Source organism: Stomoxys calcitrans, chromosome 1, assembly GCF_963082655.1.
Source record: "Stomoxys calcitrans chromosome 1, idStoCalc2.1, whole genome shotgun sequence".
In the NCBI taxonomy this organism is placed as follows: Eukaryota; Metazoa; Arthropoda; class Insecta; order Diptera; family Muscidae; genus Stomoxys; species Stomoxys calcitrans.
The window spans coordinates 29203418-29221046 of record NC_081552.1 but is presented as its reverse complement, the minus strand read 5'-3'; the positions used below and the strand labels follow the sequence as shown (position 1 = coordinate 29221046).

Below are 17629 nucleotides of genomic sequence, written 5' to 3'. Positions count from 1 at the left end.
GGACCTGAATAAAATATGATCGAGACCAGGCACTACTAAGATATAACTATGGATATAGTAGTGCAGTTATAATAAAATCGGAATATCGATATATCTTTGTTTAATTTGGTCCAGGTGCCATATAGAACGATCTCTCGATTTAAATTCTCGGCCCTATAAAAAGCGCAGTTATTGTCGGATTTCGTTGAAATTTGACGCAGTGACTTATGTTAGGCTCTTCGACATCCGTGTCCTATATGGTTCAAAACGGTTTTTATACCCACCACCGAAGGATGGGGGTATATTCTTTTTGTCATTCCGTTTGCAACACATCGAAATATCCATTTCCGACCCTATAAAGTATATATATTCTTGATCAGCGTAAAAATCTAAGACGATCTAGACATGTCCGTCCGTCTGTCTGTTGAAATCATGCTACAGTCTTTAAAAATTGAGATCTCTCGATTTAAGGTCTTGCGCCCACAAAAGGCGCATTTATCGTCCGATTTTGCCCAAATTTGGGACAGAGAGTTGTGTTAGGGCCTTCGAAATCCTTCTTCAATTTGGCCCAGGACGGTCCAGATTTGGATATACCTGCCATATAGGCCGATCTCTCGATTTCAGGTTGTGGGCCCATAAAAGGCGCATTTATTGTCGGATTTTGCTGAAATTTGGGACATTGAGTTATGTTAGGGCCTTCGACATTCTTCTTCAATTTGGTCGAGATTTGTCCAGATTTGGATACAGCTGCCATATAGACCGATCTCTCAATTTAAGGTCTTGAGCTCATAAAAGCCACACTTATTATCCGATTTTGCTGAAATTTGGGAAAGTGAGTTGTGTTAAGCCTTTCGACATCCTTCTTTAATTTTTCCCAGATCGGTCCAGACCATATAAGCCACATTTGTTATCCGATTTTGCTGAAATTTGGGACAGTGAGTTGTGTGAGGCCCTTCGACACCTTTCTTTAATTTGGTCGAGATCGGTCCAGATTTGGATATAGTTGCCATATAGACATATATCTCGATTTAAAGTCTTGGCCCCATAGAAGGTCACTGAAATTTGACACAGCGACTTATGTTAGGCTTTTCGACATCCGTGTCGTGTATGGTTCAGATCGGTTGTTTTTTAAATATAGCTACAAAAAAGAAAAATATTTTGTTATACACAATTGAACAATGACTTGTACTTATTAGTATTTGGTCCAAGGTATGCCTTTTTTACCGGATTTTGACGAAAGGTGGTTTACATATATGCCCGAGGTGGTGGTTATCCAAAGTTCGACCCTGTACCTTGGTTGCAAGAATACATGGACTCACAGACGGACAGACAGACGTGGCTAAATCGAATCAGAAAGTGATTCTGAGTCGAATGTGGGCTTTACTTCATTATTTATTTGGGCGTTATTTCCAAAAATGTGGGGTTTATTTCATAATTTTGATTTAGGGTTTATTTCATTTGTATTGGGTATTACTTCATTGGGGGTTATTTGATTAATGATTTGGGGTTATTTCGTAGTACCGGAAAACCCGATATAATTTCTTGGTGGGCCTGGGACAATTTGAACTTTTGAGAATTTTTCACTAATATATTTTGTTTAGAGAAACTTTCATTGATGCTAAAGAAAAAGTTTTGTTAGAATTTCGTCTCTCAATGAAATTTTATCCAAACACCCTGACATTTTTTTCAGCAGAACAATTTTTATTGAAATTTGGTCTATTAAAAATTTCATTACAATTTTGTGTGTAGAAAAAATAATATATTATTAATTTTGTCATAAAATATATTTCGAGGGGGCCAAAGTTTTTGTTAGAGAAATTGCCGCTGAAATTTTATCTTTAGAGAAAAATGCATTGAAATTTTGTTGTTACAATTTCTAAAGCGGTCTGGTCGGTTCGACTTTAAAAACCAGATAGCATATGTAGCCGAGCCCGGTGTTGTGCACCTACTATACCAAACTTTCAATTGATACAACTTTATAATGCTGAACATGTGTATATTTAAAACTTTTAATGCCAGGAACAAGCTTCAGAATTTTTAAAATATTTGGTTGAAACAGGAGAAAATACTGAATTTTAAGTTGAAATCTCAACTAAGCTTGACAGGGTGGTGAATTGTAGTCACATTGCTTAACAACTGTAAATAAATCAAATGTTAGGAAATTGATACCTAGGAAAGACGTGGCTCAATCTTACATTCTGTGGGAGGTTCTTCCAAAAAGTTATTCCACATACAATTGTGCCATGAAGGTCCATATTGGGGTTGTATGCCACCAGTCTTTGGTGAAACTGCTGACTCTCTAAAAGCCTCCACTTGTTGGCGCATTTTTGTTAAAACATTTGCATACGTACGATCTTTAGCTAGATTATTTTGTTCACAAGGATCTGAACAGATATTGTACAGGCATTCCTCCTTCAAAGCATTACAAGCAGTGCCTGCCGCTTTACAATGTATTTCAGCTTGAAGACGTAATTTATTTATAGTCTCACTTGTTAGCTTTCTATCATCGTATTTTTCTAGAGATTTTGAAGCTAAAGAAGATTTTATAGTTTGATGGTAATTGATATCTCTGGGATCATAGATATTGGGATCTCGCCGAGACAGAACACCATCATATTGACCTTGCAAAGTTGTACCACGTATATATTTATATTGTCCTTTCATATAGGATGTGGTATTCCATATATCGTCCAACATATGTAGAATTTCTCGTTCTTGGTATTTCCAAGGCCACCGTCCTGGCTTATTGAATGCCAAATCAGGCCATACGTTAATGCCATCAAATTTTTGCTTCAGCTCTATGTTAGCTGCCGCTGCTAGAGTGGGTAAAAGATCACCTACATATATAGGTTGATTGTTTAGGGAAGTTTTGCTCTTTATCAAAGGGCTCCATATGGCACCTGGCACTCGTATTGCACCTTCCCAAGGGGACATTTTTTGCTATAGTTAAAAAAAGGAAATCTTTAATTGTATACTTGTACATAATGTTTGGGAACTTACCCCTCTCAAAGGCCAATTCGATCCAGTGTTGTTGAATAAACCCACAGTGGGTCCTCCATTATCGCTATAAAATAAAACAATGGAGTTGTCCAACATGGAAGCCCTGTCAAGAGAATGTATAATTCGACCAACACTTTCATCCAGCTTAGATACCATGGCTTAAGAAGAAAGAAAACAAGTAAGGAAAGACTAAAGTTGAGCGGTGCTGACTGTATAATACCCTACACCTACCCTTTAAATACAAGGTGGGAGCTACATCTATTTCTGAACCAATTTTCATGGACCTCGGCTGAGGTTTACAAATTGGTTGCTTAACACTCCGTTTCAAATTTCGAGCAAATATGTAAAAACTACGGTTGACAAATGACAATATATTTGCAAATTACCAAAACCTATGATGAACCTACATATGGGAGCTATATTTAAATCAGAACCGATTTCGACCAAACATCTTAGATATTGTGGCAGTCGTTAAGGAAAGCGTTGAGCTAAATTTTGGCAAGATTGGTTAATAACTGCGCTTGCAGTGGCTCTAGAAGTGAAAACAAGGCGACCCTAGTAAAACAGTAAGAGCGTGATAAGTTCGGCCGGACCGAATCTTATATACCCTCCACCATGGATCGCATTTGTCGAATTCAATGAGTGGTATCTCTTTTTGGGCAAACACAGAATATTGAATAAGAACTGCTATGCTATTGGAGCTATTGGGTTGTCCAAAAAGTAATTGCGCATTTTTCATATAGTCGGCGTTGACAAATTTTTTCACAGCTTGTGACTCTGTAATTGCATTCTTTCTTCTGTCAGTTATCAGATGTTACTTTTAGCTTGCTTTAGAAAAAAAAGTGTAAAAAAGAATATTTAATTAAAGTTCATTCTAAGTTTTATTAAAAATGCATTTATTTTCTATTAAAAAATCCGCAATTACTTTTTGGGCAACCCAATATATCAAGTGATAGTCCGATTCGGACCATAAATGAATGCCGAACACGAAGCCATTGTGTAATATTTAAGTTCATTCGGATAAGAATTGCGCCTTGTAGGGGCGATTCAAGCTATTGATAGATTCAGACCATATTAGACACATATGTTGAAAGTCATGAGAGAAGCCGTTGTACAAAATTTCTGCCAAATCGGAAGAGAATTGCGCTCTGTAGAGGCTCAAAATGTCAAGATCCCAGACCGATTTATATGGCAGCTACACCAGATTATGAACCGATTTGAACCATACATAGCACAGATGTTGGAAGTCATAACAAAACACCTCATGCAAAATTTCAGTCAAATCAGAAGAGAATTGTGCGCTCTATTGACTCAAGAAGTCAAGATCCAAGAACGGTTTATTTGACAGCTATATGAGGTTATGAACCGATTGGAAGCATACTCAGTACAGTTGTTGGAAGTGATACCAAAACACCACGTGCAAAATTGCAGTGAAATCGGATGAGAATTGCGCCTTATAGACGGTCAAGAAATCAAGACCCAAGATCGGTTTATATGGCAGCTATATTAAAACATGGGTCGATCTGGCCCATTTAGAATCCCAACAGACGTATACTAATAAAAAGTATTTGTGGAAAATTTCAAGCGGATAGCTTTACTCCTTCGAAAGTTTGCGTGCGTACTCAGTATTACATAAAAATTAAATTGTTGCGCATAGCTTTCATGAAATTTTCAGAGATGGTATAGTTTGAGTTCCCGGTGAAAATAGGGTACTACATTTTTTAATATCCGAACGGGGGTGGACCCTCCCCCTTGCTCCAATTTTCAAAAATGGGAGATCTCGGAAATTGGTGCACCGATTAAAGCGAGATTTTGTATCGCACCTTATGGTATCCCAACAAAACGAAATTGGTATAAAACTTTGGGCCTAATAACCTAGGGGGAAGCCCTATCCCAAAACCCACGCGAATGGAAATGTTCATATTTACCAAATGGGGCAATATGGATGTCAAATCAAAGCTATTTGAAAGTTGAGTAAGAATCTGACATACAAATTTATTAATTCGTGTCTGAGAAGCTGTCTTTCCCACCCCTAAAACCAATCAAGAGGACATATTTACCGATTGGGACCATAAGGGTATTAAATGAAAGGTAGTTGAGTACACATCTGTTATGCAAATTTATTCCAAGGTGTCTACGGGTCCTCACCATTCTTTAAAATCCCCAAATCGGGCATGAAAGTCCAACGTCACAAAATGGGTATCAAATGAAAGGTCTTTGAGAGTTGTCTACGAATCTGATATATTGTACATACTTGGGACAGAATCTGGGACCGACCCACACACAAAATACCCTTCAATTGGACGTGTAGTTCGATCGGGATAATATGGGAATTAAAAGAAAGGTCCATGACAGTAGAGTTCGAATATAATGTTGTTATAAGGATCCAAATATGTGGGTCACGTCTTGCCGTTCAGCAGCACATGTAGAATAAAAGACTAAAATAATTGGTATTTCAGGTCTTAGCGTCAGGGGGACCGACCCAAAATATATTAAACACAAATGAAAAGACTTATCAGAGGGCAATTCCTCTCCCCCCATTCTACCAAAAATAAAAAGAAATTAAAAGTGATATATGAAGCATAGAATAGATCAGGAAAAAAAGGTCGTTGGTATTTGAGAAAACTTTTTGGTCTTAGATTGTGATAGACATAGGAAGGACATGCGGATCTTTAATAATGTACTATACCAGGTGGTAGCTTTGAAATATTAATTTGAAAATAGATAATCAATAAAAAATCAAAATCGGGATATCGGTTTATATGGGAACGGTATCAAGCTATAAATCGATTCAGACCATATTGGACACGTATGTTGATGGTCATGGGAGAAGTCTTGTACAAAGTTTCTGCCATATCTGATTAGAATTGCGCCCTCTAGAGTCTCAAGAAGTCAAGATCCCAGATTTATATGGCAGCCATACCAGGTTATGAACCGATTTGAACCATATTTAGCACAGTTGTTGGAAGTGATAGCAAAACACCACTTGCAAAATTACAGCAAAATCGGATAAGAATTGCGCCCTCTAAAAGCTGAAGAAGTCAAGACCAATGATCGGTTTATATGGCAGCTATACCAGGTTATGATCCGATACTTAGCACAGTTGTTAGAAGTGATACCAGAACACAACGTGCAAAATTACAGTCAAATCGGTTAGGAATTGCGCCCTCTGAGGGGTCTCCCCACCCCCAAAATCCCCCATTACTAGCGATTGGGACAATATGGATTTGAAATGAAAGCTATTTCAACAGGACATAATTACCAGTTGGGACAATATGGGTATCAAATGAATGGTATTTGGAAGTTGAGTGCACATCTGTTATAACAATTTGGTCTAAGGTGTCTACGAGGCCTCTCCAACCCAAAAAAAATGAACCGAATATACACATTTGGCACAGAGTTTGGAACCGGCCCACTTCAATAAGACATGTAATTCGATACGATTCAATAAGACATGTAATTCGATAGGGATAATATGGGAATTAAAAGAAATGTTTATGACAATAGAGTTCGAATCTAATGTCGATATAAGAATTAAAGTATCAGGGTCACGTTCTGCCGTTCAGCTGGACATGTAGATCTCGACATTACTCAAATAAATATTCTTTTGGGTTCTTTTGGGGCGTATCGTCGGTGGGATCGACACTCTCCTCCCAACTAAAACAACACCAAACTGTTATGTACAACGACCGAGAATATATTGTATGCAAATTAAAGGCCGTGTCGGAGGGCAATCAATCGGATAAGAATTGCGCACTCTAGAGGCTCAAGAAGTCAAGACCCAAGATCGGTTTATATGACAGCTATATCAGGTTATGAACCGATTTAAACCATACTTGGCACAGTTATTGGATATCATAACAAAACACGTCGTGCAAAATTTCATTCCAATCGGATAAGAATTGCGCACTCTAGAGGCTCAAAAAGTCAAGACCCAAGATCGGTTTATATGGCAGCTATATCAAAACATGGACCGATTTGAACCATACTTAGCACAATTGTTGGATATCATAACAAAACACGTTGTGCAAAATTTCATTCCAATCGGATTAGAATTGCGCACTCTAGAGGCTCAAGAAATCAAGACCCAAGATCGGTTTATATGGCAGCTATATCAAAACATGGACCGATATGGCCCATTTGCAATACCAATCGACCTACACTAATAAGAAGTATTTGTGCAAAATTTCAAGCGGCTAGCTTTACTCCTTCGGAAGTTAGCGTGCTTTCGACAGACAGACGGACGGACGGACAGACGGACGGACATGGCTAGATCGACATAAAATGTCGCGACGATAAAGAATATATATACTTTATGGGGTCACAGACGAATATTTCGAGTATTTACAAACAGAATGACGAAATTAGTATACCCCCCATCTTATGGTGGAGGGTATAAATATAATAAATGAAGGCCGATCATGAATGGACAGGAATAAGAGATCTTTGGTAGGAGGGTACACTTTTTACCCTCAAATTAGGATAGACACAAGAGGACCTGCTGATCTTTTAAAATGTGTTTTCCCAAGTGGTAGCTTTGAAATAAGATTATGAAAGTAGATAACCAATAAAAAACAAAAAAAAATAAATAGTGCGTATCTGAACGGGACCCGTATCTCTGAATATCTTGATCGCCACTTTCAAAATGCTTAACATTATAGGGCTCAAACAAAATCGTGCTCTAGCTGATATTATTTCATGGTCCTCCTCTAAACTCCCTCAAAACCGGCTATATTTGCCTACTATGGCAATAAGTGGCTCATATAATAGGTATTTGATAGCAGAAAGCGAATTTGATATCTTACTTACCCCTCAAACTGGTCATATTTGTGGATTATGGTAAAAAGGAGTTCAAATTTTATATCTGTTTTATAAGTGTTTTAGGGACAACTCATCTCACAAACTCCCCCTGAACCACACATATACCGACTATAGCAATATGTAGCTCAAATGTGTTTTTTGGAAGTAGAGTATGAATCTGATATACACTTTCGGGGCAAAGAGTTTGGCTACTCCAATTAACCACCAAAACCAAGAGAATGAAGTAGATTCAACATCCAAACTTTAATAGGCGGACCTTCCCCTCACCCTATTTTCAAAATCGCCAGGTCTCGGAGATGGATGGGGTGATTAACTGGAAATTTAGTACGTTTATAAAAACTCAAAAATAGAAATTTGGTTGTCTATAACTCGAAAACAGATATTTGGATGCCCAGGGCGGCCGCTCCACCTACAAAACCCGCCAAATGGAAATTTAAAGCAATAATGACAATATTAGGCTCTAGTGAAAGGTATTTGAGTATATATAGTAAAGGGCTCAGACAAAATAAGGGAGTGAAAAAAGGCGCTAGTCTAGTCTTAAAGTCTTAGTCTTATACAATCATCCTGGGGTGAAAATGAGATCAAAATTTTTTGATATCTGAACAGGGGGGCGGACTCTCCCCCTTACTCTAATTTTCAGAAATGCCGGATCTCGGAGATGGGTGGTGCGATTTAAGCGAAATTTTGTGTGCTCTCTTATTATAACCAAAAAACAAAAGTTTGGTATCCAAATTTGGAATGGGGTATCTAGAAGGACAGCCCTCGAAACCTACCAAATATATATATGGACCAATCACGACAATATGGAACTCAAATGAAAGATATTTGAGAATAGAATACAAATCTGGTATCAAAATAAGGGACCAAATATTTGGGGCACCATATCAGCCTCCAAAACCCCCCTAAATCAGACATATTTATGGACCATGGCAATATGGGACTCAAATAAAAGGTATTTGGTAGTAGAACACGAACTTGGGACCAAGTGTTTGGGGGGCCGCTCGTCACCAAAACACCCCCCAAAGAGAACAAGTTTACCGACCACAGCAATATGGGGCTCAAATGAGGGGTCTTTGGGAGTAGAACACGAATCTCCAAATAGGACCTTTGCAATATGGGGCTCAAATAAGAGGTATTTTAGAGTAGATCACGAATCTGATATATATATTATCAGGGCCAAGTAACTCAGTGGCCGCCCCACCATGTTTTCCATATGGAAATATGGCATTCAAATAAAAGATATTTGGGAGTACAGTACGAATCTGATATCAATATTCGGGACCAACTGTGCAGGGGATGTCCCACTCCCATAAAAACCCCCAAATAGGACGTATTTGCTCACCATGACAATTTGGGGCTCAAAGATAGTTAAGCACGATATTGATAGGTTTTAGGACCCATCCCCTAAACCGGACATATTTGCTGACTATTGCAATAGGAAAACGTATTTGTGATTAGAAAACTAATTTGATATCCAATTGAGGACAAGTGTTTGGCCCCCTTAAACCGATGGCAACATGGGGTTCAAATAAATGATATTTGCATCCGCAAAATACCCCCTAAACAGGGGTCTGTAAATATGTATACCCCTAAATCCGGCATACGTATTTACCGGTCATGGTAATCTGCACCTCAAATGAAAGGTATTTGGGCGTAGAGCACGAAATTAATACCCGAATTCAGGACCACGTTTCTTGGCGACCACATCAAACATTAAACCCACCAACCACCACCATGGGGCCCTTCCCACTCCCAAAATCACAATGAGAATATCGGGCTCTAATGCAGTCAACATTGAAACTTAAATGACCCTAAACCCTCGGAGCCATAGGCCAATACCGATTTCTATGAAATTCACCAGCAATGTCGAAAAATCCTTTCTGCCACATTTCGATACAATCGGTTAGCAAATGACCACATTATTCCAATATTAGTCAAAATAGGACGAACATGTACTGAATTAAAGACGAAAATTGAGACCTGTACTTTGTACAAAAACTAACATGGACAGACGGACAAACAGTCAGTTAGACGGACATAGATAAATCGAATCAGAAAGTAATTCTGAGTCGATCAATATACTTATCAATGGGTCTATCTCTCTTCTTACTGGGTGTTACAAACAAATGCACTAAGTTATAATACTCTGTACCGCAGTGGTGGTGTAGGGTATAAATAATACACTGTACCACAGTGGTGGTGTATAAAAAGATCATTTAATTTTCTTTAAACTACAATATACTCACCTGCATAGGTACGCCGTTGCATATCGGGTATATAAGAAAATTTTTCAATTTCTTCTTGGGGAGCTTGCATGAGTTCATCGAAATCTCCTGTATGAGGAGCTGAGTGGGCTACTAATAGGAACAGCGGTTTGGAGCCATTATTCTCTAAAATAATACGTTCCGCCTCTTCGGTAAATAAATCAGTGACGTAGGTATCCTTGGGGGTGCATAGCACATCCATATTTCGGCGAAAATCATAACCTTTGGAGGAGTCCTGCATAAAAAGTATAGTTGATAAAACACTTAAACATTAAAACAAAAAAATCGTTCAATTCTTACAAACATCTGAGATCTTTTGCGATAGTAGTTCAAGAAACCTCCCCAATATCCATAATGATGATCAAATCCCTGATATGTGGGTGTAAATTCCTTGCGGCCCATACCCAAATGCCATTTGCCTACCAAATTTGTGGAATAGCCATTAGCTTGAAAAATCTTTGGCATTGTATTGTGATTTTCCAGAATACCCCAGGGTTCATCATTGCTGAGCACAAAATGTTGAGTGCCTGGAAAGATGGACAACGTATAAGCAGAACAAAAACAATTATTCTCATTCTCGTAAAAGGTAGTAGAAGTCATCTTAGCTACCCATGGAAAATAAAAGACTTTCAGATTTTAGAAATTATGTTAAATATCAGCCAATTTTGAATAGGAAAGATAAAATTTCGATTTCCTCTTTTTCAATTCTGACCAGTATTTATCATCTTTAAAGTATTTTTTTTATTAAACCTGTATGTATTGGATACAATCCCGTCATCAAAGTAGCCCTGGATGGTGTACACAAGGGTGGTGCATATAAACGATTTAAAATCTTTCCATGATAGGCCAAAGCATCAATGTTGGGTGTTAGAAATTCATGTGATCCACGGTAACTTACATCGTCAGAACCCTAGAACGAAATAAGAAGAAACAAGTAAAAGCGTGCTAAGTTGGGCCGGGCCGAATCTTATATACCCTCGACCATGGATCGCATTTGTCGAGTTCTTTTCCCGGCATCTCTTCTTAGGCAAAAAAGGATATAAGAAAAGAGTTGCTCTGCTATTAAAACGATATCAAGATAGGGTCCGGTTCGGACCACAATTAAATTATATGTTGGAGACCTGTGTAAAATTTCAGCCAATTCGTATAAGAATTGCGCCCATTGGGACTCACGAAGTAAAATAGAGAGAACGATTTATATGGGATCTGTATCGGGCTATAGACCGATTCAGACCATAATAAACACGTTTGTTGATGGTCATGAGAGGATCCATCGTACAAAATTTCAGGCATATCGGATAATAATTGCGACCTCTAGGGGTCAAGAAGTCAAGATCCCAGATCGGTTTATATGTCAGCTATATCAGGCTATGAACCGATTTGAACCTTATTTGGCACAGTTGTTGAAAATAAAAATAAAATACGTCATGCAAAATTTCAGCCAAATCGGATAGGAATTGCGCCCTCTAGAAGCTCAAGAAGTCATATCCCCAGATCTGTTTATATGACAGCTATATCAGGTTATAGACCGATTTGAACCATACATGGCACAGTTGTTGGATATCATAACGAAATACTTCGTGCAAAAATTCATTCAAATCGGATAAGAATTGTGCCCTCTAGAGGCTCAAGAAATCAAGACCCAAGATCGGTTTATATGGCAGCTATATCAGGTTATGGACCGACTTGAACTTGAGGCGCTTGGAACGCTATTCTACATTCGGCTGGTGGAAAAAATGTTCTGTCATAGCCAACTAAAGTAAGTAATATCACTTTGTAGACCGACTAGCTGAACCGGGCTCGCTCCGCCGCGCCTTCTTTTACTTTATATGGAACAAAATTATCTTAGAAATAATTATTTTCCACAATTTAAGAGCTTTTAGTGAAATATCATGCTATGAAAATAGTATATGGCTTGACTAACAGTATAACAATCTAAATGTCTTTATCTGAATATCATATGATCTTTATTGGTCTGTGGATTCGCTCTGTGGTTTTTGAGTCATCTAAGTTTGGATGTTAGACGTAATCCATTCTTAAAGACTTTATTTGAGCCCGCTATTTTCATGGTGAATTTGGCAGGGGGAGTCCCATATTGCCATGATCGGTAAACACGTTTGTCCGATTTAGGGGTGTTTTCAGGGGTGAGGTGGTCCCCAGACACTTGGCCCCAAAATTGGTTATCAAATTCGTTTTCTAATCTCAAATACCTTTCATTTGAGCCACATATTGGCTTGGTCGGTAAATTTTTGCCCCATATTGCGATGGTCAGTAAATAATTCCTGATCGTGGGGTATTTTGAAATAGGGGTAGTCTTCCAGAAAATTGGTGCCAAAAGTGGGTATCAATTTAGTGCTCTACTCCGCAATACCTTTTATCAAAAGTCACCAAATATGTCCGAGGTCAGGGTATGGGCCCTAAAAACTATCAATATCGAGCTCCACTGTCTTGAAGACCCAAATTGTCTTGTGAGCAAATATGTCCTATTTGGGGGTTGTTAGGGTGGTGGGATGCCCCTAGACAGTTGGTCCCGAAAGTTGATATTAGATTCGTGGTCTACTGCCAAATAACTTTTATTAGAGCCCCATATTTCTATATTCGACAAACATGACCGGTTTGGGAACGGGCGGCCATTCGGTCACATGGCCTTAAACATATTGATCAGATTTGTGTTCTACTCTACCGTAAATTTGCCTTCTTTGAGGGATGTTTTTAGGGAGGAGCTGCCCCCCCCCCCCCCAACACTTGGTGCCACAGTGCCTCGCACTCGACTTCAAGGTTCATCTTAGGTATCTGATCGGAAACCTCTCCACTTCCTTCCAGGTTTCCTATCGTCGCCTCGATTATACCGCAATGGTATGAGCTGCTCCCATCCTCAATCCATTCTCCCATCGCCTTAAGTCTTATAGCCGTAGTGGCTGCCTCACACTTACTCTGTATGTCAATGGGTCTAGTGGGCGTGGTCCTCATCGCTCCGCCTATGCCAAGACAACATGTTCTCTGAACCTGTTGTATGGTCCTTGTGTTGCACTTTTTCTCCATAGCAGTCCACCAAACTACCGAGGCTTAAGTTAGTATTGGTCTAATCACGCACCTGTAGAGCCAGTGGACTATCCTCGGATTCAGGCCCCCATTTCGAACCAACGGCCCTTCTACATAGTGCCCAACATCTGTGAGCCTTCTCAGTACGCTCCTGAATGTGAGACTTCCAATTCAGTTTCCTGTCCAAGATCACACCTAAGTATTTGACCTTGTCATATATCATATGTCATATTTTTGGTATTTAAGGCAATTGATACGAAGTTCATAGTGAGATAGGTTCGAATTCTTTCGGTCAACAGCAAGCAGCTTTGATTCTGGTAGTAATTTATTACTTCTGTAGGCTTTGACCGTAGAGACGGACACAGTGCAATGTTTTTTAAAAAATTTTAAAATTTGCTTTTCAAATTATTGATTTTTTTCCAAAAAAAAAAAAAAAAACTTTTTACAATGAAAATAACTTTTACCCACCTTAAGTAAGGAAATGTGTAAAAACAAGTAAAAGCGTGCTAAGTTCGGCCGGGTCGAATCTTATATACACTCCAGCATGGATCGCATTTGTCGAGTTCTTTTCCCGGCATCTCTTCTTAGGCAAAAAGGATATAAGAAAAGATTTGCTCTGCTATTAGAGCGATATCAAGATATGTCCGGTTTGGACCACAATTTAATTATATGTTGGAGACCTGTGTAAAATGTCAGCCAATTCGAAAACGAATTGCGCTCTTTTGGGGCTCAAGAAGTAAAAAAGAGAGATCGATTTATATGGGAGCTGTACCGGGCTATTGACCGATTCAGACCATAATAAACATGTATGTTGATGATCATGAGAGAATCTGTCGTACAAAATTTCAGGCAAATCGGATAATAATCTCGAACTCTAGGGGCTCAAGAAGTCAAGTCCCCAGATCGGTTTATATGGCGGCTATATCAGGTTATGAACCAATTTGAACCTTATTTGACGCAGTTGTTGAAAGTAAGAATAAAATACGTCATGCAAAATTTCAACCAAATCGGATAGGAATTGCGTCCCCTAGAGGCTCAAGAAGTCAAGACCCAAGATCGTTTTATATGACAGCTATATCAGGTTATGAACCGATTTGAACCATACTCATCACAGTTGTTAGATATCATAACAAAACACGTCGTGCAAAATTTCATCCCAATCGGATAAGAATTGCGTACTCTAGAGGCTCAAGAAGTCAAGACCCAAGATCGGTTTATATGGCAGCTATATCAGGTTATGGACCGATTTAAACCATACTTGGCACAATTGTTGGATATTTAAAACAAAACACGTAGTGCAAAATTTCATTGCCATCGGATAAGAATTGCGCACTCTAGAGGCTCAAGAAGTCAAGACCCAAGATCGGTTTATATGGCAGCTATATCAGGTTATAGACCGATTTGAACCATACTTGGCATAATTGTTGGATATCATAACCAAATACGTCGTGCAAAATTTCATTCCAATCGGATAAGAATTGCGCACTATAGAGGATCAAGAAGTCATAACCCAAGATCGTTTTATATGACAGCTATATCAGGTTATAAACCGATTTGAACCATACTCGTCACAATTGTTAGATATCATAACAAAACACGTCGTGCAAAATTTCATCCCAATCGGATAAGAATTGCACACGCTAGAGGCTCAAGAAGTCAAGACCCAAGATCGGTTTATATGGCAGCTATATCAAAACATGGACCGATATGGCCCATTTACAATACCAACTGAGCTACACTAATAAGAAGTATTTGTGCAAAATTTCAAGCGGCTAGCTTTACTCCTTCGGAAGTTAGCGTGCTTTCGACAGACAGACGGACGGACGGACGGACGGACGGACGGACAGACGGACGGACATGACTAGATCGACATAAAATTTCACGACGATCAAGAATATATATACTTTATGGGGTCTCAGACGAATATTTCGAGTAGTTACAAACAGAATGACGAAATTAGTATACCCCCATCTTATGGTGGAGGGTATAAAAAAGCTCGCATCAAATGATTCCAGGCTAGAATCAACAAGATTAAATACAGCGAATAGATTGTTTCAAAATATTTGCAGTACACATACTATGGCTTGACGCTTTTTATAAAAGAAGTTTACTTGTCAAAAAGTAGGTTTAGGGCTAATGAATTATATTTTTGCGTGTAGGTCTTCTGTTGGCCTTTGGTGTCGCATAACTGGCCTTGCCGGGCTTGGGTATAAATATCACATTTGCCTCATGCCATGCCAGGCTTTCGGACGAAATGCAAGTCCCAAGCAGGCTGTGAAAATGGCGGCCAGAGTAGTAACTTCCGAAATATTCCATCTGTCCGCGTTACTTAAATGGCTAGATGCTCCTCAAGGCTTCCTTTACCATAAGTTCTGTAATGATAAGCTTTCGATCAACGTAATTGCTTTAAAATTAGGATCTTTGCCAATTGTAGTCTTCCCAATATTGAGAAAGTCGGTGAAAGTCTCGTCGTTGGCCCCCAATTTGCAAGGCAGTAATGCGTATCCTGTGACTGCATTAACTGATGTCTTAAAATTGGGATCTTTGCCTAACTTAGTCTTCCCATTCTTGAAAAAGACAGCCTTGGACAGGAAGAATGTCGTAGACAAACTTGTCATCGAGACTTGGTCAAGATTCGCTAAGAGGAAAGTTGCCGCCTCCTTCTACTGCCTGTGCAAGGCATCCCATTTCTACGCGAAACAACCTTGGTTTTGCTTAAGACTTTCTGTGGCGAATTGTCTGCACCATCATTTGATGAGGACCTTCGCATTTGTGAGCCGGGTGAGATCCATCTTGCTCACCAGGTCAAGCTTTGCGCCTCCCAGAGAGTGGGGATATTTCAAACAAGCTTTGCTAACGCGAAACTTAACATCAAGATGTCGCCTCTATACGAAGTTAGAGGGACCTCCTCCGACGCACCGACATGTCAATATCGATTTGGTATGGCAAGATCATCGAGTGTATCTAATCTTTATATTTAAAGAAGCGCGGCTCTATATGTTGAGAAATGACAGTTTAATTTCCATGACTTTAAACATCTATGCAATATTGTATGGAATACTTTTACATTGACTCACCATATCATCGGCCAATATTATGACAATATTAGGAGGTTTGGTTTTCGTTTCCCAATGCAGGCAATCGGCCAAGATACAACCGCCTAGAAAACAACCAACCACGAAAACTACCAGAAACGACAATTTCATTATTGATATGTTAACTATTGCTGAGCTTCCAATACGTTCACTGATACTTTTCGCAATGAAACCCATTCCTACTTTAATGTCATTCCTGTTTGAAACAATCGACACCGTTGTGAAAGTAATTCAAATTAATTATAGTACTGATAACAAACCTTTACGGGCTAGCTGTAAATCTATTTTACTTACCCAGTGATATTATTTTACTATGCAATTTGTAATACTTCAATGGCGTCGTAAATCAGGTTATATATGCATTTGGCATTTATGTTTGAATTGTATTACAGCTTGAGTGGATCTAAGACAAAAAACTATGAAACCGTTGGGACTCAAAGTAGAGGTAAGCAGTGTGGGATGAAACCGAATGATGCCATGTTAGAGATTTTTTTAATGAAGATTAGCAAATTTTCCCCTATGATTACCAACAAGAAGCAAGTAAGAGCGTGCTAAGTTCGGCTGGGCAGAATCTTTTTTGAACCCTCCACCATGGATCGCATATGTCGAGGTCTTTGCGCGGCATTTCCTTTTAAGCAAACCAAGAATAATGGATAAGAATTGTTATACTATTGGAGATATATCGAGTCCAATTCAGACCAAAAGTGAATTAAATTTTGAATACCATAGTAGAAGTCATTAGATAATATTTCAGCCCATTCGGATAAGAATTGCGCCTTGGAGGGGCTCAAGAAGCATAATCGGGAGATCGGTTTATATGGGAGCTGTATCTTATATATAACAAGTAAAAGCGTGCTAAGTTCGGCCGGGCCGAATCTTATATACCCTCCACCATGGATCGCATTTGTCGAGTTCTTTTCCCGGCATCTCTTCTTAGGCAAAAAAAAAGGATATAAGAAAAGATTTGCTCTGCTATTAGAGCGATATCAAGATATGGTCCGGTTTGGACCACAATTAAATTATATGTTGGAGACCTGTGTAAAATGTCAGCCAATTCGAATAAGATTTGCGCCCTTTGGGGGCTCAAGAAGTAAAATAAAGAGATCGATTTATATGGGAGCTGTATCGGCCTATAGACCGATTCAGACCATAATAAACACGTATGTTAATGGTCATGATAGAATCCGTCGTACAAAATTTCAGGCAAATCGGATAATAATTGCGACCTCTAGAGGCTCAAGAAGTCAAGATCCCATATCGGTTTATATGGCAGCTACATCAGGTTATGAACCGACTTGTACTTTATTTGACATATTTGTTGAGAGTAACAATAAAAAACATCTTGCGAAATTTCAGCCAAATCGGATAGAAATTGTGCCCTCTAGAAGCTCAAGAAGTCAAGTCCCCAGATCTGTTTATATGACAGCT

General features: G+C 38.9%; 1 protein-coding gene across 1 annotated transcript; it reads right to left on the bottom strand.

The window, feature by feature from the left end:
- Positions 1-1914: 1914 nt before the first annotated feature.
- On the bottom strand, positions 1915-17019 carry LOC106094322 (arylsulfatase B). The gene is made up of 7 exons (XM_059371072.1): positions 16184-17019; positions 10815-10974; positions 10365-10591; positions 10047-10299; positions 2980-3137; positions 2175-2919; positions 1915-2115 (listed from the first exon to the last, which is right to left on the bottom strand). Exons 1-7 carry the CDS (start codon positions 16376-16378, stop codon positions 2072-2074), a joined length of 1782 nt encoding a protein of 593 aa, XP_059227055.1. The 5' UTR covers positions 16379-17019; the 3' UTR covers positions 1915-2071.
- Positions 17020-17629: the final 610 nt, after the last annotated feature.

Bases quoted from the DNA above. Each gene is read 5' to 3' on its own strand.
- LOC106094322 (XM_059371072.1), bottom strand. From the start codon at position 16,378: ATGGGTTTCATTGCGAAAAGTATCAGTGAACGTATTGGAAGCTCAGCA. The intron at 10,592-10,814 runs GTTTAATAAAAA...CCATCTTTCCAG, and splicing joins ATTGTATCCAATACATACAG to GCACTCAACATTTTGTGCTC. The intron at 2,920-2,979 runs GTAAGTTCCCAA...TTTTAACTATAG, and splicing joins CGAATTGGCCTTTGAGAGGG to CAAAAAATGTCCCCTTGGGA.